Source organism: Struthio camelus, chromosome 27 (genome assembly GCF_040807025.1).
Source record: "Struthio camelus isolate bStrCam1 chromosome 27, bStrCam1.hap1, whole genome shotgun sequence".
NCBI lineage: Eukaryota > Metazoa > Chordata > Aves > Struthioniformes > Struthionidae > Struthio > Struthio camelus.
In genome coordinates this window covers 1,198,191-1,217,853 of record NC_090968.1, presented here as the reverse complement: position 1 = coordinate 1,217,853, position 19,663 = coordinate 1,198,191, and the positions used below count along the sequence as shown (strand labels likewise).

Genomic DNA, 19,663 nt, shown 5'->3' with positions numbered 1-19,663 from the left:
CAGCTTGGGACCATCCAGCCAATTTTATTTCGGACGCTGCCTTTAGCACCAGCTCGGCCGCTGTGGCCGGTCGAGGTGCTGAGCGGCACCCAAAGGGGGCGGATATTCCCCGCGGTCCCAACTCATTTCAGACCCTGCCAGGCCCCTGGGGGAGACCGAATAACCTCAGAAGCCCTGGCCTTGAGGCAACGTAGTTTAAAAATAAAAAAAATAATAAAAAAAAATTTGCATTGCTTGATAGGAGCGAGCTGGGGCTCCGTACCGAGGGACGGCAGAGCATCCCGGGCTCCTCCGGCGAGACGGGCACCGCCGCAGCCCGGCTCGGCCTCCGCTCTGCAGCCCCAGCCCCGCGAAGCCGCGCGGGGTCCGGCACGTCTAGTAAAATAGAAATCTCTGCAATTCACCTTGCTCCCTTTTCTATATATATATATATATATATATATAACCTTGTGATATTGGTATGAAAGTCACCGGAATACGATGTCGGATACAAACAGCTCTAAGTAAAAACGGACGCGGTCCAGAGCGTGTCTCCTCCTGTGCCTTTCGGGCGGCGCTCGGCGGCCCCCAAAGGATGCCGCGTGTCGGGCTCGGGCCGCTGCGGCCACCGGCTCCCATCCGGGACGAGGACGCGGCCGCAAGCGCTACAGCTTGGTGTGGCGGTGGAAGGGCGGCGCGTAGGCGGGTTGGCCGTGCCACGCGGCCGCCGGGTAGAGCCGATGGCGCAGCGAACTGTCGTAAGACGTCGGGTAACGGCCCGGGCCGGTCGCCAGCGGCCGGCACGGCTCGGACGGCTGCGTTGAAGCGGCTATCAAAGGGTTAGGAAAAGCCGGGATGACGAAAGGGTTGACGGAGAGGTTGGGCACCAGCGGCGAGCCTTGGGCTTTGAGGTGCTCCAGCGGGTCGGCGAAGCTCACGGGGAAGCGCAGCATCGCTCCCTTGTAAACGTCCTGGACTCGAGGCACGGCGGCGGGCAGCGGCGCGGGGTAGCCGGGGCTGGCCACCACGGCTTTGGGTTTGGCCAACCTTCGCTGGCCGCCGGGCGACCCGGCGCCCTTGTCCCTGCCTTGGGCGTCTTTGCCGAAGGGGCAGACGGCTTGCAATTTTCTGCTGGGGCCGAAGGCCTCCGCCGCTTCCTCCTCCTCTTCCTCCTCCTCCTCCCCTTCCTCCTCCTCCAGGCCGCGCTTGCCCCGCGGCGGCGGCGGCGCCGAGCTGAAGGCGGCCCCGGGGGGCACCCAGCAGGCTCTGACGGCGGCGAAGGCGGCGGGCGCCGGGCCCTCGGCGCCGCGGGAGCGCGGTGCCAGCCGCGGCTCGGCCTCCTCCGGCCGCCGCTCCCTGCCCGCCGGCGGGAACGGGGCGGGCGCCTCGGCGAAATCCTTCGGGCCGGAGAAGTAAGCGGGCGGCGGGGTGCGAGACGCCGGGGTTTTGAGCACCTCGTGCCGGTAGGCGTGGAAGCGGCCGGTGAAGACGGCGGGCACGAGCGGGAGGCTCGGAGAGGCGCTGGGACCGCCGGCCACCTCCGGGCTCCTCCGCTCGTCGGGGTGGGAGCTGCCGGCCGGCCGGGGCGGTTCGGGACCGGAGCCGGGTCGAGCGGCGCCGCCACCGCCGCGCCGGCTCTCGGGGCAATGGCGTTTGGGGCAGCGCGAGGCCTCGGCCTCGCTCACCTGCGCCAGCAGCTTCTTCTTGGCCAGCGGGGACATGATGGGGTGGCTGCCGTGGGCGTAGAAACTGGACAAAAGGCGTTTGTAGCCTTCGGCGTGGGTCCTGCACGGGCCGGGACAGGCCGCCGCCGCCTTGGGGGGTCCCTCGGCCGGCCGGTCCCGCTCCGGGGCGCCCGCCGCCGCCTCCTCCTCCTCCTCCTCCTCGCCGCCGCCTCCGGGCACGGACGCGGCCTCGGCCTTCGCTTTGTCCGCGGGAGCCCGCGCCGGCCAAGGCAGCCGGGGACGGCTCTCCCCGCCGGCGTCCTCGGCTGGCGGCCCGACCCGCTCCCGGCTCTTGTCCTTCTTGGCTCGCTTGCTCCTCTCGGCGGCCGCCTCGGGGCCCTTGGGCTCCTTGGAGACCTTGTACTGCTTGCGGGGCTTGGCGGGCGGCAGCGGCTTGTCGTCCTCGCCCTTGAGGTGCCGCACGTAGGGGAGGACGAGCCTGCGGGGGGGACGGGCGGCGCTGCAAGGGGCGGCGGAGGGGGGGGGTCCCCGGCCCCGGCCCCGGCCCCGGCCCCGTCCTACCTCTCGTAGTGCCGGCGGGTGCAGGTGGCGGCGCTGGTGCTGCCGGGGCTGCCGCCCAGCTCGTCGTAGACGTTCTTCCAGAGCCGGCGGCCCGTCACCTGCGGCGCGCCGGGCGCTTAGAGGCCGCCGGGCGCCCCTTGCCCGCGCCCGTCCCACCGCCCCCGGGGGCGCCGCCGGAGCGGGACGCCTGCCGGCTTCTTACCAGCTCGTAGGCTCCCAGCTTCTCCACGGCTTTGTAAATCTTCCACAGGTTAACTGGAGAGGAAGAGGAGAGGGCGATGAGCAAGGCTCCCTCGGGCGCCGCGCTGGGGGGGAAATCTGCGCGGCAGGACGGGGTTTTGGGGAGGGGGAGCCGTACTCTGCTTGAAGCCGAGGTGGGGGATGCGCTCGATGGGCGTGCGGCGCTCCTTCATGAACTTGTAGAGGCTCACCAGGAAGGCCTCCTCCTCCTCCTTCTCGCCCTTCGCCTCGGGCCGCTCCTCCTCGTCCTCGGGCCGCGGCGGGCCGGCGGGCTCCTGCGGACACACGTCCCCCCCCGGCTGCCCGCCCCCGAGCCCAGCTCCGGTGCTCAGGACGGTCAAACGCCCCGAAGGGGAAACCGAGGCAGAGCTCGGGCTCGTCCCCTCCGCCCCGCTCCCGTCACCCGCCCTCGCTTCCCCGCTTTTAACGAGCGCCCCGCTTCGTTAGCCGGCCGCCAAGTCGGTCAAAGCGCCGGAGCCGGGAAGGCGAGGAATGATTTCCAGGAAAACGGCACAAATTCTTGCGCTTCCCCCCCCCCAAAACCCCGGCCGTCGCCTCCTTTCTCCGCTTTAAAAAAAAAAAAAAAAAAAACAACGTTTCTCGTTTGTTTGTTCGACATTTTCCGGAGTTATAAAACTTGTTGCTATTTTTGGGCAAAGCAGCTGCTCGGCTCCACTATTTTTTTTTTTTGCTTGTTCTTTCTAGTCTTTTTAACCGCTCGCGGCGTTTTGAACGGCCGGGCCCGCGCCAACCCCCCCTCCCCAAAAAAAACACCCGGGTTTTTTTTTTTTTTTCAGCAGGCGGCAGGGCGGGCCGGCAGCGTCGACGCCGCCGGTGAAACCTCCGTTTTTTTGCGGATTTTTTTGTTTTTATATATATATTTTTTGATCTATATATATATATTTTTTTCCCCTCCTGGGGGGACTCACCGGTGGCTCCACGATGGCTTCGTTTCTCTCGGTTTTGGGTTTGTCCTCCTCCGGCGAGGCCGGCTGGGTTTGGCTGGCCTCCTCCATGCGGGCCGGCTGCCCTCCGTCCGCTCGCCGTTCGGGCCGGGGCGGGGGGGCTGCGGTGGCGGGGTGGGGGGGCGGGTGGGAAAAGTGGGTGAAATGAGACAACGAACCAAAATGCGGTGGGGAAAAAAAAAAATGAATTAACGGGGATTATTCGGGCCGCGGGATCACCCGCCAGGCACCGAAATCGGCCGGACGGCCGATTTCGGTGCCTGGCGGGTGATCCCGCGGCGTGGGAAAAGAGTCAGCCTGACCCCCCCCCCCTTTTCCCCGGCGGGGCTCCCCTGCTGCAAATTTTCCAGTTTTACCAAAAAAAAAAAATCACTTTTTTTTTTTTTCCAAAGAAATTTGGGCAAATTGGGAAATTTGGTTTTTCACCCTAGGGAAACTGAGGCAGCGCCTGCTCCGGTAGGGTCGACCCCTGGGGGCTGTGTGGAGGGAGGAAGGGGGTAGCCGGACCCCCCCCTTCCCCTCCGGTGCGATCCGGTACCGGCGCCGCTCACCCGCCGCCGCGCCCGCGCCATGTGACACCCCCGGCGCGCCGCGCCCACCGCCCCGGCCTCCCATTGGGCGGCGCCGCCACGCCCCCCCTCTCCTATTGGAGCGCGCCGCCGCCCGTCCCCCCCCGCCGGGGCACGCCTCTCCCTCCCTGGCGAAGGGCATGCTGGGAGTTGTAGTCCTGCTGGCTGCACCCCCCCCCCCAAAATCCTCCTCCCGGTGGGGTGGGGAGGGGAGGACGCAGGGGCGTGCAAATGTGGGCGCGCGCATTCAGGGGTGTGCATGGCCGGGGGGGGGGGGCGTGCGTGTGCAAGTGGGTACATGCATGTGCAAGTGGGTGCACGCGTGTGCAAGCAGGTACACGTGTGTGCAAGCAGGTGCATGCATGTGCAAGCGGGTACACACGTGTGCAAGCAGGTGCATGTGTGTGCAAGCAGGTGCATGCATGTGCAAGCATGTGCGTGGGGGCCCCCCCCCCTCGGTGGGCGTGCATGCGTGCACACGGGTGCGGACAAGGTGCATGTGTGCCTACTATGGGTGTGCGTGCGGGCGCATGTGCGTGCACCTGCGGCCGCGCGTGCACGGGGCGGCGTGGGGGGGCTGCGCATACACGAGCGCCCGCAGGTCGGGGTGTGCGCCGGGCATCGTTTTGTGCTCAGCCACCTCTAACCGGCCACTGCTTTCGGCCCCCAAAACTGAGTTTTAAACCCCCTCCTCCAAAAAAAAGGGGGTTTTAAAGGGGGTGGGTGCCGGGGTGAGGCAGTTTGCTGCGCTGTGATTTCGCCGGCTCGGATTTGGTGCAGTGCCGGCTTACTGTCAGTGCGAAGAATTAAAAGAACGGCTGACGTTATTTCCTCTCTTTCTGGTTATTGCTGCGAAAGAGCAGGAAACGGGAGCAGTGGCCCCAACGCACCCTTTGAGGGGGGGTCGGGGGAGGGCCAGGGCGCCGCATGCTAGGGGAAAAGCGGCAATTTTGGGTAAACCGCTCAAAGCGGTGGGAAAAAACCGAGGCTTTGCAGCGCCGCCTTGCCCAAGCGCCCAGCGGCTCACCCGAGCCCGCCGGGCCTGAACTGGGCGGCGGGACCTCGCCTCCTGGGAAAGGGGCCAGGAGGGTCCCGGGGGGGACCCGGACCCAAACTGGCTTTTTTGCAGCATTTTTTTCAGGCAGATTCTGCTATTCTCCCCTCCTCGTCCAGGCCTTGGACCCGCTGGGCTCGGCGCTTCCCGGCAGCGCACTACGTTTCCCAGGGCGCCGCGCGGCTTTTGCGAAAAAACGCAGCGGGGTAATTTCTCGTTAGAAAGAGAGCAAAAAAAAAAAAAAAGAAAAAAAAAAGAAAGAAAAGTAGGGGAACAAAAAATAAAGTAAAAAAAAAAAAGCAGCAGAAGAGGAAGAATCAAAGCTTTGAGCGTCATGTCTAGGAATAGCACGGGAGCGCTGCCAAGTCATTACAGCGGATGAGTAATCCACTTAAGTCATTCCTCTAAAGCCCGCTCCTTGTAAGAGAATTAAAATACCGCCTTACATCAGCCAGCGCGGCCCGGGCGGCGGGCGCCGCCGCTGCCCCGGTCCCGGCCCCGGCTCCGGCCCCGGTCCCGGCCCCGGTCCCAGCTCCGGCCCCGGCCCCGGCCCCGGCGGCTCCAGCCCGCCCCGGAGACGGCTTTGTCCGGACCCGGGTGCTGGAGCCCCGGGGGGGGGGTGCTGTTCGGGACCCCCCCACCCTTATAGAGTAAAAAGACCCGTTTCCGCCACCCCCGGAAAGGTTCGTGCCGTCCTCGTCCCGTCCCCGCACTCAGGCAGCACTGCCGCTCCGTGCGTGCGCTGAGTGTGTCGGGCCTCAGCTGCGCGGGGTGTTGGGGGCGGGGGGGGGGGGAAGCGCTCTAGCGGGGCTGAAGCCTGCCGTCAAGTCGTATCCCGAAATCCTTCCCGGTAGCATCCCGAAGCTTTCCCGGTCCGGTCGCCATCGCGAAATTCCTCCCCCCTCTGCCCGGCCCCGGGTCGCCCGAACTCACCGGCTTCAGCGGGCGAGCGGCGGGCGGTGCATCGGCGAGGCCGGAGGAAGAGCGCTGTGGTTTGCTTGTGTTACTTCTATCGGGGATGAAGGGCTGGGGGATGAGTCATCCCCCACTCAGGGAAGTGGCGTGTGTGTGTGTGTGTGTGCGCGCGTGTGTGTGTGTGTGTGTGTGTGCGTGTGTGTGTACATGTGCGCGATTGACTCTTTCGTTACCGGAACGCCCGGACTTTTTGGGGCTCTCGCCGGCGGGGAGCCCGCTGCCTCGCTGAATGAGTGTGCAGGGATTTCCAGCGCGGTTCCCCCCCACCCCGGCCCGGCTGCTCCCGGCCCGGTGCCCCGGCCGGGTCCGTGGCCGCGGCCGCTCCGGTCCCGGTGCCCCGCGGGGACGCGCTGCCGGAGCGGGGCTGCCGCCGGGGCCGGGCCGGGAGCGCGGCTGCGGCGGGCAGCGGGGTCATCCTGACCCTTCAGCACCTCTCGCTTGCACATTGCTTTTCCTTTTTCTTTTTTTTTAATCAATCCCTTTTTGTTTCGCTTTGGACGGCTGGATTATCCCGAGGCAGCGCCGCCGGGCGCTGGCAAGAAAATCATCTCAAACCGGCCATTCGGAGCGGAGATGGACTTATCCGCGGCCAGAGCATCCGTGCCCGGGGCTGGCCGCGGCGCCCAGTGTCCCCAGTGTCCCCAGTGTCGGGGGGGGGGGGGCAGGGGACGTGGCCAGGTCCGAGCTCCCGGCCGGGCTCGCAGAATCCCCCTCCGCCTTGCGCCGGAGCTGCGAAAGAGCCCCAAAAAAAATCCCCCGTGAGTCATCCCGGACCCGGCAGCCGGGGGCGCGGAGGAAGCAGAAGCGGCGGGACAGAGGGACGCGGGGACGGGGCGGGGGGGACGCGGCGGCTGCGCTCGCCGGCTCCGCGGGTGCGCGGCGGGGCGCCGTGGGAAAACCTCGAGCCGCCGGCGGCGGGCGGGGGGGGGGGGGGCAGCGGGAGCCGGCGGGGTTGAGGGGTGCCCCGACGGGCCCCGACGGGCCCCGATGCTGAAACCGGGCGCCGCGCAGGGCAGAGATGAGTGGCGAGGTGTTTCCGACGGCGGCGTTAACCCTTTCGTTACCGGAAAGCGCGCCCGCGAGGCCTGACTCAGAGCTGCCAGTCAGAGCGAGAAAGAGAAATCCCGCCAGTAAACAGCCTCCGGGTCCTCCCGGGCTGGGAAATTCTTCAAGGGACGGTGAGATCGGGCAATATCGATTTGTACAAAAGCTCAGCCTCGGTTTCCCCTAGCACAAAGCGCACCGACCGGCTCCCTGCCGCTTTCCTCCCTCCTGCTCCTCCCGGCAGGGCACAAGGAGCCGCATCCAGCTGGGCAGGAGGGTTTTATAGTTTTTCTTCCCACCCGGCCGGACACTATAATAAATTCCCTTTTGTTGCCCGCATGCCACTAGAGGACAGTGTCAGGCTGGAAATAAATTGCATTTGAGGCCTGTGGGGAGTCAAGCACCCGCAGGGTGGGCGCCAACCCCTTTGGGAAGACGCGTCCTTGCTTTGGACCATGAGGGATAGGAAGGTCCCTCCCAAAAATGTGTTTTCTCCGTGTCTTTGCATGGCCTCTTTCTGGAAGACCTGCTTTAGGGAATGTGAGTTACTGAGCTCAATATACTTTGGTTAGGCAGCAGTCAGGCTAAGTCTGGCTCTGTCATTGGTGTGCTGAAAGGGGGCAGTGCTCAGCCAATGTGTAAAACAGGCAGAGACCCGCTGCTTTGCGGCAGGCTCCGGGCCGCACGGTGGTTTCATCCCACTCCTCTGAAAGCTGGCCAGAGAAATGGGCTGTTTTTCATGGAGGAAAGAGCCACCTCAGCAGGCAAGGAAAGAACAGGGCTGGCCTAAATTCCCCCAAACCCTGAATCTGCCAGAGGCACTCGGTGGTGCAGGATCAGTCTGGTCTCACATCGCATCCAAGGCTGCTTTGAGCTCAGACTAGCGACGTCCTAAAGCCTCTGCAGCCTCGATTATCCTGTGATGCTGCAGGGTCTCCGGCTGCTCCATCCTGGCACGCGGGCTTGCGGCCAGCAGCACCTTATTTTTGGTGCTGAGGGTGTGAGAGGCAGCTCCAGGGCAAGCCTGCAGCCAGGACCTACCGAGGAGGAGAGAAAGGAAAAAAAAGAAAAAAGAAAGGCGGGTGGTCGGAAAGCCCCGGGATGTGCCTGAGCGCACGTGGCAGCGAGCCAGGCCGGCTCGTGAAGATTCGAGGCCGCACTGCTATAACAGTGGCTGATGAGCCGACGGAGAGGTGCAACCCGGCTCCCCGATGGGTCCGCTCGCCCGAGCCGCAGCGCCAGGACGTAACCTCCCTGGTGGGTGCAGGTCCGGTCCCGGTCGATCCGGCTGAATTTCCCCCTGCAGTGATTTTTCCCCCCCCCGCTACTGGGCAGAGAGAGAAGGCCGCAAGGCGCAGTCAAGCCGACGGCTCCTCGCCCCAGCGATGCCTCGGCTGGCCGGGCTGACGGAGGGGGAAGCAACCGGGTCTCTCGCGAGGTGATGACAAGAGCAAAGCCGTACGCAGACACCTCCCTACATGGGTAAATGCTGCCCGATGCATCTGGGTTTAGGTATAAATACAATGCTTTATTTTAAACTGCATGTCTAACTATGTATTATGAAAAGAAAACCATAAACTATATCCCTGTACTTAGGTCCTGGGGGCACAAATAAGCTTTAACAGCCCTGAGCAGCCTCACCTAAAGCTTCACCTGCACCCATGGGTGCAGGGGCTCTATTTAAGCTCAGCTGGAGGCTTTTAGCCTCTATTTAGCTGTGCTGGAGGGTGCTGGTCTCCTGCCTGGCTGCAGCCATGCCTGGCTGTGTCCGCTGCCGAGCCAGCCCTGCTGGGGACCCCGGCGTGCATGCATGTGCACACGTGTGCATGCATGCTGCACTCGCCCAGCGCATCGGCTTGGCGAGGGGACAACTTAGTGGGTGTTTGCGGGAATAAATCCCTTTTAGGGCTTTTGGGCTGCTCCCTGGAGCATGCACCGAGCCAGAAGCCTCCTGCTCATGCTGAGCAAGGCCAGACCATCTGCACGGGCACCTCTGCGGCACCCGGGCTCGCAGCGGCACCTCTGACACGCCTCTCCTCCCCGGCACATCCTGCGCAGCCCTGTTCGAGCCGGCCCCCGTGGCCACCGCCGCCGAGCCCGCTTCCTGCGCGAGCGAGGCAGGAAGAGCGAGAGGTTCCCGGCCGCCCCAGGAGGTCCCCGTCCTCCCTGGATGGAGGTGGCAGCCTGCCCCAGCTCATCTCTTTCCCCCTAAAAACACCTTGCCCCATGGCTTTCTTCCGGCGACTTTTCCGCTTGGGCACGGAGAAGAAGAAGCCAAGGCGCTACCAGCATGTCAGGCGGGACGTCAACCCTGAGGACGCGTGGCTGGTGCTGGGCGAGTTGGGCGACGGCGCCTTCGGCAAGGTCTTCAAGGTAGGCGACGGGGAGCGAAGGGCGAGCGGCCCGGTGCCGCCGGCATCGCAGCTCGGCGCAGGCTTCCCGGCAGTCCGGCCACGGATCAAGCCCGTTCTCCTGGGAAAGAGCTTCAGAAAATGCCTGCAGGACTTTGTTTTGGAAATGGCACCCTAAATGCTTCCTTTTTTCTCCCCTGCAGCCGTGGTCAGTGCCACCTTATAGCCTTATAAGTGACGGTCATCGAACAGCATCCAGCACGCGCTGTGATAAGCTGGAAAGCCTCCAAATTGCCTTGGGTTTTTAGTGGCTCCCTTTGCTGGGAGGGAGAGGGCACACGATGGGGACGCTGGGGACCCCCGTGGCCTTGGGATGCAGCCGGCGGCTGCCTTAGTCCTGTTCGCTGGCACCGAAAGAGCCACCGCTTTCCCGGGGTCAAGCAGCTCCTCGGGCACAGGGCAATCGGGAACGGTCCCTTTCCAGGGTGCAAATGGGTGGCAGGAAGGACCGTTCCCTGGGGTGTTTCTGCATGAGGTTGGTTGGGGTTTGTCCCCTCCCCTCTTTTTTCAGCAGGAGATCCCAGAGCCGGGCACAGCAGGAACGTTTACATCCTTCGTTTTGCCGTGAGTTTGAGACAGGGCTGTTTTTTAATCTCTTGTTGTCACCACAACCGCGATGCAGAGGCTGAGCTCAACAGGAAACCCGCCGTGCTGCTCCCCGGGGCCCGCGGCGCCCCAGCAGCAGCCGCCTTCCGGCTCTGGGGCCCATCGTGCAGAGCCCTGGCGTGGTCGGTGCACTTGTGGCACCGGGAACCCTCCCCAGGCTGGACCTGGCCAAAACCAGCCTCTTGTTTGGGAAAATTTCCCTCTTGGCACCGACTTTGTGGTGGCAGCCATCATCTGTGAACACGTCACGCTTGAAAACCGCAAGGACTTCCTCTAGGTTGGGGAGATGCGCCTGGTCCCCGCCAGCCATGCTCTGGGCTGGGGCAGGGACCCAAAATCCTGGCTCCTGGCCTGGTCTGCTAGAGGAGAGGGGCTATTCCAGGCTCACGATACAAGCCAGGGTCATGGCATGATATAATATCATAATATGGAGCACCCTATCGCGATAGGACGTTTCATTGAAATGTGGCCGGCTAGATCATCTTGCGACGCCACGTATCACGTCACAACGCACCGCAGCACACGACGTAGCGCATGCTTGCAAAACCTTTTTTCCCAACTGCCTTAAACGTCTTTTCTCCAGGCCCAGAACAAGGTGACGGGGGCCCTGGCCGCGGCGAAGGTGATCACCACGCCGAGCGAGGATGAGCTGGAGGACTACGTGGTGGAGATCGACATCCTGGCGTGCTGCGACCACCCCAACATCATCAAGCTGCTGGACGCGCTCTACTGGGACGGGCGGCTCTGGGTGAGCAGGGTCTCGGCAGCCCAGCTCGGGGCTGGGGGGGATGAATTTGGGAAGCAACATGCTTGAGGGCTCAAAGGATAAGCTCCCTGTCCTCCTTCACCTGAAGGGGGGACGTCTGTGGACAACAGCTCTTTCTTGGGTGCTGTCCCACCAAGAACCACCTGCAGGAATAAGGACAGAGAGGAAAAAAAAAAAAGCTCTCCCTTGCAAAACAAGCCGGGATGACCCAGCAGTCTGACACCAAATTAGCTCTCCTGTAGCTGCTGCGATGTGTTCATCCCTGTTTTCCCCCCAAAAAACAAAGCCACAATTGCAGCGAGAGCCGGGGATGTTTTGCTGCCCCGATCTCCTGGGCTACCCTTTGCGCCTGGTGCATGCCCGACCCCGTGTCCCGCTGGTCGGGACATGGCAGGAGATGGTTTCTCCTTGATCCGTTGATGTGGCTGTCAATGCTGCTCCGCGCCAACTGGTGTGGGCCTTCCCTGAGCCCTGCTCTCTCCGCAGATCCTGGTGGAGTTTTGTGCAGGAGGCGCTGTGGATGCTGCAATCTTGGGTAAAAAAAATGCTCTCCTGTGCTTTTAGTTGGATGGCCATTGCGGGGTTTGTGGTTGATGGTTGCAACCCAGCCCCATCTCTCCACGCCACCCGAGACTCCCTTTGCCTCCGGGGTCGCCCCTCCATGGGGCTGGCTGCCAGGGCATAGGGAGGCTTCAGCCCCGGGTGTTGCTTTGCGTCTCGTCGCAGAGCTGGAGAAAGGCCTCACCGAGGAGCAGATCCGAGCAGCCTGCAAGCAGCTGCTGCTGGCGCTGCAGTACTTGCACGGCTGCAAGATCATCCACCGGGATGTGAAGGCTGGGAACGTCCTGCTCACCCTGGATGGGGACGTCAAGCTAGGTGAGCCTGCGGGTGAGGGGCACCAGCGGCACCGGGGTGGCTGGTGCAGGAGCCAGCTGATGCTCGGGCTGACCATCCTCCAGTCTCGGTGTGGGTTTGTGCTCTCCCGAGGGACATGAGGTGCTGAGCGAGGCTGGGAATTCTCTTGGATTGAAACTGGTCTGTCCCCCCTTCCCTGGGGGCTAGTGCCTGCGTGAAGCAGTACTCTGAGGATGCTCTCTAAACGCTGCTTTCTATGAAACAGCTGATTTTGGTGTCTCTGCCAAAAACTCCAGCACTTTCCAGCGCCGGACATCCTTCATCGGCACCCCGTACTGGTAGGTACAGGATGGAAATTCTGGGGAATGGCGGGATGTGGGAGCACAGCCATGTGGGCTGGGAAAGTGGAGGTATCCTCCTGCTCGAGGTGGGTTTTCCGCCCTACAGCCCTGATTGCTGCTCATCTTGTGGATGATCAAACCAGCTTTGCTCCTGCTGTAATAGCAGGAGCATCTTCTTGAGGAACCAGCTCTTTCCTTCTTCCCCTTCTCCAGACAACACCTTCTCTAGGATGAGCCTCCTTATACTGCGAGACTGTCCATGGCATGCGCTGGGATGAGCACCTGCTGGTGCAAGTGCTTTTAGGGAAGGGTTGGAGGATTTAGGGGTGAAATCTTACCTCTCATGCCTATAGGACTGTCTTTAGGGTGGACTGTCCCCGGACTGTACGGGGGTTTGGTTTCAGAAGGAGATAAGTGCTTGTCTCCAGCAGAAAGCTGGGGGTGAGCCTCCAGTCTGGGACACACTTTCCCCTCTATCCTGCACACAGGATGGCCCCTGAGGTGGTGCAGTGTGAGACGTCCAAGGAGAACCCCTATGGCTACAAGGCTGACATCTGGTCCCTGGGCATCACGCTGATCGAGATGGCGGAGATGGAGCCCCCTCACCATGACCTCAACCCTCTGAGGGTGCTGCTGAAGATCACCAAGTCCCAACCACCTACCCTGCGTCACCCCAAGAGGTGGTGAGTCCCCATGTGGAGACCTCAGGGCAGCTCCCGCTCAAAGTCACGGCAGGACTGAGATGGGTTTTTGGACCATAAATTATGGTCTCATTCCTCCAAGTCTGGTTGCAGAGGTGTTTCCAGTTAGCACCTTGGGTTTTCTATCATACCACCTTCCTGCAGAAGGTAACCTCAACAGCAGGCAGCATCGTGGTAAAGAAATGGGCTCCTGCCAAGGTCTAGGCAGATGATATCACTCTGGGCTGTGGGATTTCATCCCAGGAGAGCTCAGAGCCCATGGGGCGCAACCAGTTGGTGCGTGTTCACAGGGGGCTGTCCCACAGGTCTGAAGACTTCAAGGACTTCTTGAGGAAATCCTTGGAGAAGAGCCCTGAGGCACGGTGGTCGGCCAGCCAGCTCCTGCAGGTGGGTAATGCCATGGGTCTTGGCCCACAGTCACCATCCCTGGGACAAGGGCACCTCTGGTGCTTCGGCACCAGGTGCTACCTGTCCTCTGGCAGTGGCTCTGCCCACCTCCTTCACTTGTGCGCAGCATCCCTTTGTGGCAGACGTCTGCGACAAGCGGCCACTCAGAGAGCTGGTGGCTGAGGCCCGGGCTGATGTGCTGGAGGAGTTTGAAGAGGAGGAGGAAGAACGGGCCCTGCCGGTGAGTAGCAGCTAGTGTCTTGCGTGGGTGCAAGATCCAAGAAAATGAGAAGCTTTTAAGGATGGGAGAAGGGCTGTTCGGCTGGGAGAGGTGCTGGCATGTGGAGACTAACCTCAGGTCTGCTCTCCACCGCACAGCCTGGGCAAGAGCACAGAGGCTCTTTCTGCCTCCTATCCACCAGTGAGCTGGAGAGATCTCTGAGCACCACCAGCGATGGAGCAGTGCTGCCATGCCTAGCTGTGGGACAGGGGCAAAGGCTGGTCGCGGCTCCCATTGCCCCACACGAGGACACACAAGACTTGATGGAGCAGGCTGGGAAGCTCAGTGAGGGGCAGGATGCCCACCCTGGCGTCCAGGGGGAGCCAGGAAAGAGCGCCCTCCACATGCGGCCCAAGAAAGCATCCGACTTGCTGAAGCAAGCGAGGAGGAAATCTACGCCCATCCTGGCGAGCTCCCTGAGGCTCCCTCCAAAAAGACCATCTGAATTCCTGAAGCTGATGAGGCGCCGCTCATTTTTTGGAGGGTTCAAGTCCCGTGAAGTTGCCAGTGAGCAGTGTGGGGCGGACAGAGGGGAGCTGAGCGGGGAGCAGCCCCCTGAGCAACTCCTGAGTGGGCCAGGGTGGATGGTGCTGGATGCCCTCCAAGTGACACCAGCTCAGGCGGAGGTGGGAGAAGAAGTTAAAGGGTGTCAAGAGGAGCCCAACACTCTGGAGAATCTGTCCAAGACAGCAGAGCTCCTCCTGGGGACAAGTCATGCAGGAAACACTGCTGAAATGCAAGAGCAGAAAGTGGAGTGGGTCGGAACTGCAGCAGAGGGACAGCAAACAGCTGCTGCAGCCCAAACAAACCCCATTTTGCCCCCAGAAAGTGATGCTGGAGACCAGTTAAGGGGAGACCCAACTTGCAATTCATTGACCTTGCCCCAAGATAAAGCTGATGGGGGCTGGATCAGAAGCTCATCTGCAGAGATGCTGGATAAACAGCCTCTCCCCGTCCCTGGGAGGTGGGCAATATCAGCTGAAAGGAGAAGGGAAATGCAAAGCCTAGTTGAGAAGCAGCACCAGGATCATGCTCATGGCAGCAGGCCCCATGCCACCTGGTGTGCAACGGGGAGCTCCCAGCTGGTGGCAGCCCTGGACCTGGGGCACATCAGGACCAAAATTCAGGGCTTTGAAGAGTTGGTCTCAGAGCTCAGGCATGGAGTTACTAGGTCATTGCTAGAGCTGAAAGGTGCCAGCGTTAAGCTGCAGGCTCAGGTTGGCTCCATTGCAGCTGAAGAATGGAAAGACAGCCCTGGAGAAGGCAGGCATGGAGCTAAGAGAGTACCCAAAGGACCTGAGAGTGATGGGAAGACCAACCTGGGGCAGGAGACCGTGCCACTGGGAGAAACCTCACTCATGCAGAGTGCAGTGGAGGAGGTGGTAGTGGGGTCAGAAGGGCTTGAAGGGTGGCAGGAGCCACCACATGGACTGGAAGAGACTGAAGAGGGAAATGATGGGGAGAAAAACATGGCAGCACACGAGTCTACCGCTAACCCCTTGGAGCTGGCTGAGCAGGACATAGGGGATTATGGCAAGGCGGAAGCCACAGACACCGCAGTGACTGGCCACCTTAGGGAAGATGATCAGTATTTGGTAGTGGAAACACCTCCCAAGGGAACCCTGGTGCTAGCAGAAGTGAACGTGGAAGATATTGTAAAGGAGTGTTTAACTGGAGACCATAATCCCATGGGAGATGCAGTCAGCGGGGAGGAACTGCCTGCAGGAGAGAGACCAGAGGCAGACTGTGCAGTGCAAGCAGAAGAGGCACCGGTGAGTGAGGAAGCCCAAAATTCAACAGAGGACTCATCCTCCCAGGACATCCCGGGGCCAGTTAAAGAGGAAACGGAGGAGAAAGTGGAAAACAGCTCCACAGAAAAGCAGCTCTTGGCTGGTTATAGTAATGACTGTGAAAGGCAAGATGGAAAAGATGGAAATGGAGAGGAAGAGAAGGAAGAGAGGAATCTGCTTGGAGATCATGGGATGAAGGTTGCTCCAGCTCCCACAGGGCCGTCGAGGGATGGATCCGGAGGAGAAATGGGTGACTTGGGCAACAGAGCAGTGTCAGAGCCCCAGGAGCCTCGTGGTGGACACCCACAGGCCACAAAGACTGTGAGCTTTGCTGTCTTGCGTCGCACTTCTTCCCGGGTGGCCTGGAGAGTGGAGGACATCCCAGTTCCACGCTCGGGCAACTGTTCCGCACCAGAGCAAGGGGAGGAGCTGTTGCCTCCAGCAAACCCTGCAGACACACGAGCTCCATCGCCATCTGCAGAGGAAGCCCAGCAGGTGAGGGGCAAAGGAGAAGATGGCACTTCTGGGGTGGCCACCAGAGATCCCTTGGTTGGCCATGAGTTTTTGGTTGAGCAAAAACACAGCCTGGACTTGCCAAAGCCTCACTTGCCATGGGGCTTGGAGCGCTTCCAGATGGAGATGGCCCTTGTGCAAAGCAGCGTGGTAGGGAAGCACAGGAGCCCCGCAGGGCTGCAGCTTCAACAGCTTGCCTGGGCCAGGCCGCAGGGAACCCAGTGCTCACTGTGGGCTTGCAGGTAAAATGGCCTTGCAGAGACCTTGGGGTCTCGAAAGCAGCAGAGCTGAACCCGCAAACCCTGCCCCAGGCTGTTGCATGCACATTGCCGTGCTGTTTCCAGAGCTAGCTCAGGGACCTAAAGCTCCTCTGTGCACCCTTCCAGGGTGAAGGCATCTGAACAACCTCCTGTGCTATACTGAGGTTGTGGATCCCCGTTTCTTGGCTTGCAGCAGGGTGCGGGGCCAGCCCTTGTTGCCTTGTGTCAATGGGTAGCTCAAATCGCTCCCAGAGCCCATTTGAACGCAGCCAGAAGCCCACAGGGTGCATGTTCCAGTTACGGACCGAACACGCTGCGTTAAACCCACAACTCTACCTTCGCGCTGTGTTGCCCAGCATGGAATTTACGTCGTCTGGGTTGTCTGAGCTCAAACCATTGCTCTTGGTGGCAGGAACCTCCCTCCCTCCGAAGGACGGTAAAGAAAACCCGCAGATTCGTTGTGGACGGGGAGGAAGTGAGCGTGACGACTGCCAAGGCTGTCAGCAAGGCTGAGACGAGGGAGGAGAAGATGCGTTCTGCTCGGTGAGTGGCTGTGGTAGCAGAGGGGTGGCAGGCATCCCATGTCCATCCCCTGGTGAGGTGTAGGGGCACAGAAAGAGCCAAAACATTGCCCAGCCCCATATCTGCTCTTGCCAGCAGTTGGGGGTTGTTTAAGGAAAGGAGAGAGGAAGATCTTCTCCAATATCTTCTCCTTGGGAAGACCCTCCCAAGGAGACCGGGGGAGGATGGGGAAAATGGAGGGGCAGAGCCAACAATTGATTTAAGAGCTGATGGACCCAAGAGGCATTGGTGATCCTGCTCACTGGAGAAAGTGTCTTCCACATCACTGCACTAGGGCTTCTCCTTCTCCTTCCTTTAGCCACTTACAAGGCAGCCATCCAGTGCAGCCTCCTCACCAGGTTGCCCCTAAAGCCCTGGCAGAGGCAGGTGCCATCAAGCCAACTTTTGGCCACTTCTCACCTTGACTTGCCCAAACCTTTAGGCGCCAGGAGCTCCGTGAGCTGCGGGTGCTGCAGAAGGAGGAGCAGAGGGCGCAGAGCCAGCTGGAGCAGAAGTTTCACCAGCAGCGGGGGCAGATGTTTCGGAACATCGAGCAGGAGATGACGGTAACGGGGGGACATCTGTTGGTGCGATCCAGTAGGAGGGACGTGTGAGTCCCCTGGGCTGGCATTGTCTGCACAGAGCTGGCGTAAGGGGTCACAGTTCCCTGTGGGCCGTCCTCGGTCTGTGCTGACCCTCTGTGTCTGCATAGCAGAGCAAGAAGGAGTATTATGATCGGGAGGTGGAGACCTTGGAGCGTCACTATCAGCAGCTGAAGGAGCGCCAGGAGTGCGAGTACACGGTGAAGCTGCGTGATGAAGCCAAGCGCCTGAAGTCCCTCCAGGAGAAGAATGGCGAGAGGAGGATGCAAGAGCTGAAGGGCAACAGGAGAGAGGTGAGGGCATGGTGGCGGCTCTCATGGTGGTGGACTTGGGCTGTGGTTCCCCTGAGCTGATGAGCTGCACCTGGGGCCAGTCTCCCTCGAGATTTGGGACAAGGGCCCCCACATTTCCCACCGCAGGAGCAGCGGTTCCTGCAGCAACAGCAGGAGGAGCTGAACGCATCCTTGCAGAGAGTTGTCCAGGAACATAAGAAGAAGATGATGTCCATCAACTGGGAGTACATCAGCAAGATCCACAGCCTCCGCAGAGGTGGACTGGGCCACAAGAGCTCTGGGGCTGGGAGGAAGAGGATGGAGGAACCTTGGGGCAAGAGCAGTGGGGTTCTGGCTGGTGGGAAGTAGCCAGAAGAAGGGAGCAAGAGGTGGGTTTAGAGGCTGGGGCAGGCCATGGCATGAAGCTACTGATCCACTCGGTGCTGTGGTCCTGCCCGGCAGCCCGTGAGTCCAGAGTGTGGAGCATGGAGCAAGGGCACCTGCAGGAGAAGTACCAGCTCTTCAGGCGGCAGGTGAAGGAGCAGCACGTGCTGCAGCGGCAGCAGCTCCACAAGCGCCACGAGAAGGTGAGGTGGGAGCTGCCGGCGTTCCAGCCCTGCTCCTCATCCTGGTCCTAGCTCACCCTCCAGCCCCTTTTGCAGGAGACAGAGCGGATGAACCGTTTCCACCACCTTTTGCTGGAGGAGCTCAGGAACCAGCAGGCCCAAGAACGGGCTCAGCTGCTGAAAAGCCAGCGCTGCGACGCCAAGGCCCGCCTGGCCCTCTTCAAAGGCAACCTGAAGATCCAGGAGGTTAATGGGGCCAAGCACAGAGAGAGAGCCAAGCAGGTACCGGCCACTGGTTCTCCAGGACCCTCAAGGTTGCCCAGCATGAAATACCAGTTTGGCCAGGCTCATGGCTGCCTCAGGCAGGGCTGGTGGAAACCGGGCTGCCAGCAAAGTACCGAACACTTTGGCAGGAGGGTTGAATTGTCTGCAGCCCCCTCACCCCCAAAAGCTGTGAGCAACAGCTTGCAGTGACAGACAGTGAAAACTCATGCGAAGGGTGGTCAAGGATGGGGTTAGGGGCTGCCTCTCCTGCCTGGGAAGGGGAATGTAACACAGGTTGTCCTCACCACAGTTCCTGCAGCAGGAGGACAAGCGGCAGAGAGTGGAGGTGCAGCAGCAGCAGGAGCAGCACATGCAGCAGCTGCAGCAGTTGCAGCAGCAGCAGGCTGAGAGCCTGGGGGAACTGGAGCAGATGCAGGTACTGGGGCCAGAGGGCCATTTCCCACACCCCTTCTAGCTCTCCTCGAGCATCTCTCTTCTCACCCGCCCTTTGCCTTCTCCCAGAGTGAGAAGATGCGCCTCTTGGCTGAGCAGGAGAGGAGACAGCTGGCGCGGCTGGACGGTGAACACGCCATGGAGCTCAGTGAGTGGAAGCAGCGGCTGGCTGTCCGCAAGGAGGTGAGTTGCCCTGCGACGGCTCTTCGGGTTTGTTGACATGCCACAGCCCAACCCACCCTGTGCACCCCAGGCCATTTCTCCTCTTGAGTCCTGGCTGGGAGGGACACGGCTTATCTTTCTCTCCTCCAGATGCTCGAGGAGGAGCTGACGAACTCCCTGCCTGTGCAGCAGCAAGGCGGGTCACACCGCATCCACAGCAGCAGAATCTCCCGCTTCCTCCACCTCCTCTCCTAATCCTACACTGTGGCTTCTGGGGAAGAGCGAGAGCGGTGGCCGCTGGCAGCCTCCCAGGGACTGGAGCCGAAAGTAGCTGTAGAAAATGCGAGGTGGGGCAGCCCCAGGACACTGAGCTATGGCCAGCCTACACGGGGCAACCAGGCCAGGACGCAGCGTGGATCGCGGGGATGGCAGAGACAAAAGGGGTGTGTGTTCGAGCCCTCCTCGGTTCCTCCTGTGCAGCCTGGTCTCCCTGTGCTGGAAGAGCCAGGACGAAACAGCTGCTACCACCTGGAATGGCCCTGGAAGCCCCTCAGTGGAAGTCACCGGGCAGATCTTGAAGCCATGGATACGCAGGTATTGCTGGTGCCTCCAGTATGCGCCTGTCCTGCTGGATCACCCTTCAGCTGAGTTGCAACTCAAGGAAATACATCTTTTATTTGTTAAGAAAAGACTATTTGTCACTATTTTACTGAAAAAAAATCCCCTCTCATCCATGCTGTGAGCTGCCTGCGGTAGAAGGAAGGGTTCTATGGCAGTCGCACCCCTCTGCACCTCCTCAAG

General features: G+C 61.2%; 2 protein-coding genes across 2 annotated transcripts; one reads left to right on the top strand and one right to left on the bottom strand.

Moving 5' to 3' along the window:
* On the bottom strand, positions 1–6,194 carry ARID5A (AT-rich interaction domain 5A). Its single transcript, XM_068920921.1, has 6 exons — positions 5,987–6,194; positions 3,395–3,531; positions 2,584–2,764; positions 2,428–2,480; positions 2,226–2,323; positions 1–2,142 (listed from the first exon to the last, which is right to left on the bottom strand). The coding sequence occupies exons 2-6, from the start codon at positions 3,479–3,481 to the stop codon at positions 645–647; spliced, it is 1,917 nt and encodes a 638-aa protein (XP_068777022.1). The 5' UTR covers positions 3,482–3,531; positions 5,987–6,194; the 3' UTR covers positions 1–644.
* A 2,637-nt stretch (positions 6,195–8,831) lies between these two features.
* LOC104150777 (STE20-like serine/threonine-protein kinase) lies at positions 8,832–19,544 on the top strand. The gene is made up of 18 exons (XM_009685215.2): positions 8,832–9,445; positions 10,673–10,837; positions 11,342–11,390; positions 11,582–11,731; positions 11,976–12,048; positions 12,540–12,734; positions 13,058–13,139; positions 13,267–13,380; positions 13,518–15,704; positions 16,395–16,525; positions 16,986–17,109; positions 17,259–17,438; positions 17,565–17,694; positions 17,880–18,004; positions 18,080–18,265; positions 18,558–18,683; positions 18,770–18,883; positions 19,013–19,544. Exons 1-18 carry the CDS (start codon positions 8,879–8,881, stop codon positions 19,115–19,117), a joined length of 4,803 nt encoding a protein of 1,600 aa, XP_009683510.2. The 5' UTR covers positions 8,832–8,878; the 3' UTR covers positions 19,118–19,544.
* The last annotated feature ends 119 nt before the right edge of the window (positions 19,545–19,663 follow it).

What these genes read in the sequence shown, in the direction of transcription:
- ARID5A (XM_068920921.1), bottom strand. Translation starts at nt 3,481, where the DNA reads ATGGAGGAGGCCAGCCAAACCCAGCCGGCCTCGCCGGAGGAGGACAAA. An exon ending in CCACCTCGGCTTCAAGCAGA is followed by an intron (nt 2,481 to 2,583) that starts GTACGGCTCCCC and finishes CTTCCTCTCCAG; the next exon opens with TTAACCTGTGGAAGATTTAC. An exon ending in ACCCGCCGGCACTACGAGAG is followed by an intron (nt 2,143 to 2,225) that starts GTAGGACGGGGC and finishes TCCCCCCCGCAG; the next exon opens with GCTCGTCCTCCCCTACGTGC.
- LOC104150777 (XM_009685215.2), top strand. Translation starts at nt 8,879, where the DNA reads ATGCATGTGCACACGTGTGCATGCATGCTGCACTCGCCCAGCGCATCG. An exon ending in ACTGGGACGGGCGGCTCTGG is followed by an intron (nt 10,838 to 11,341) that starts GTGAGCAGGGTC and finishes CTCTCTCCGCAG; the next exon opens with ATCCTGGTGGAGTTTTGTGC. An exon ending in GGCTGGCTGTCCGCAAGGAG is followed by an intron (nt 18,884 to 19,012) that starts GTGAGTTGCCCT and finishes TCTCTCCTCCAG; the next exon opens with ATGCTCGAGGAGGAGCTGAC.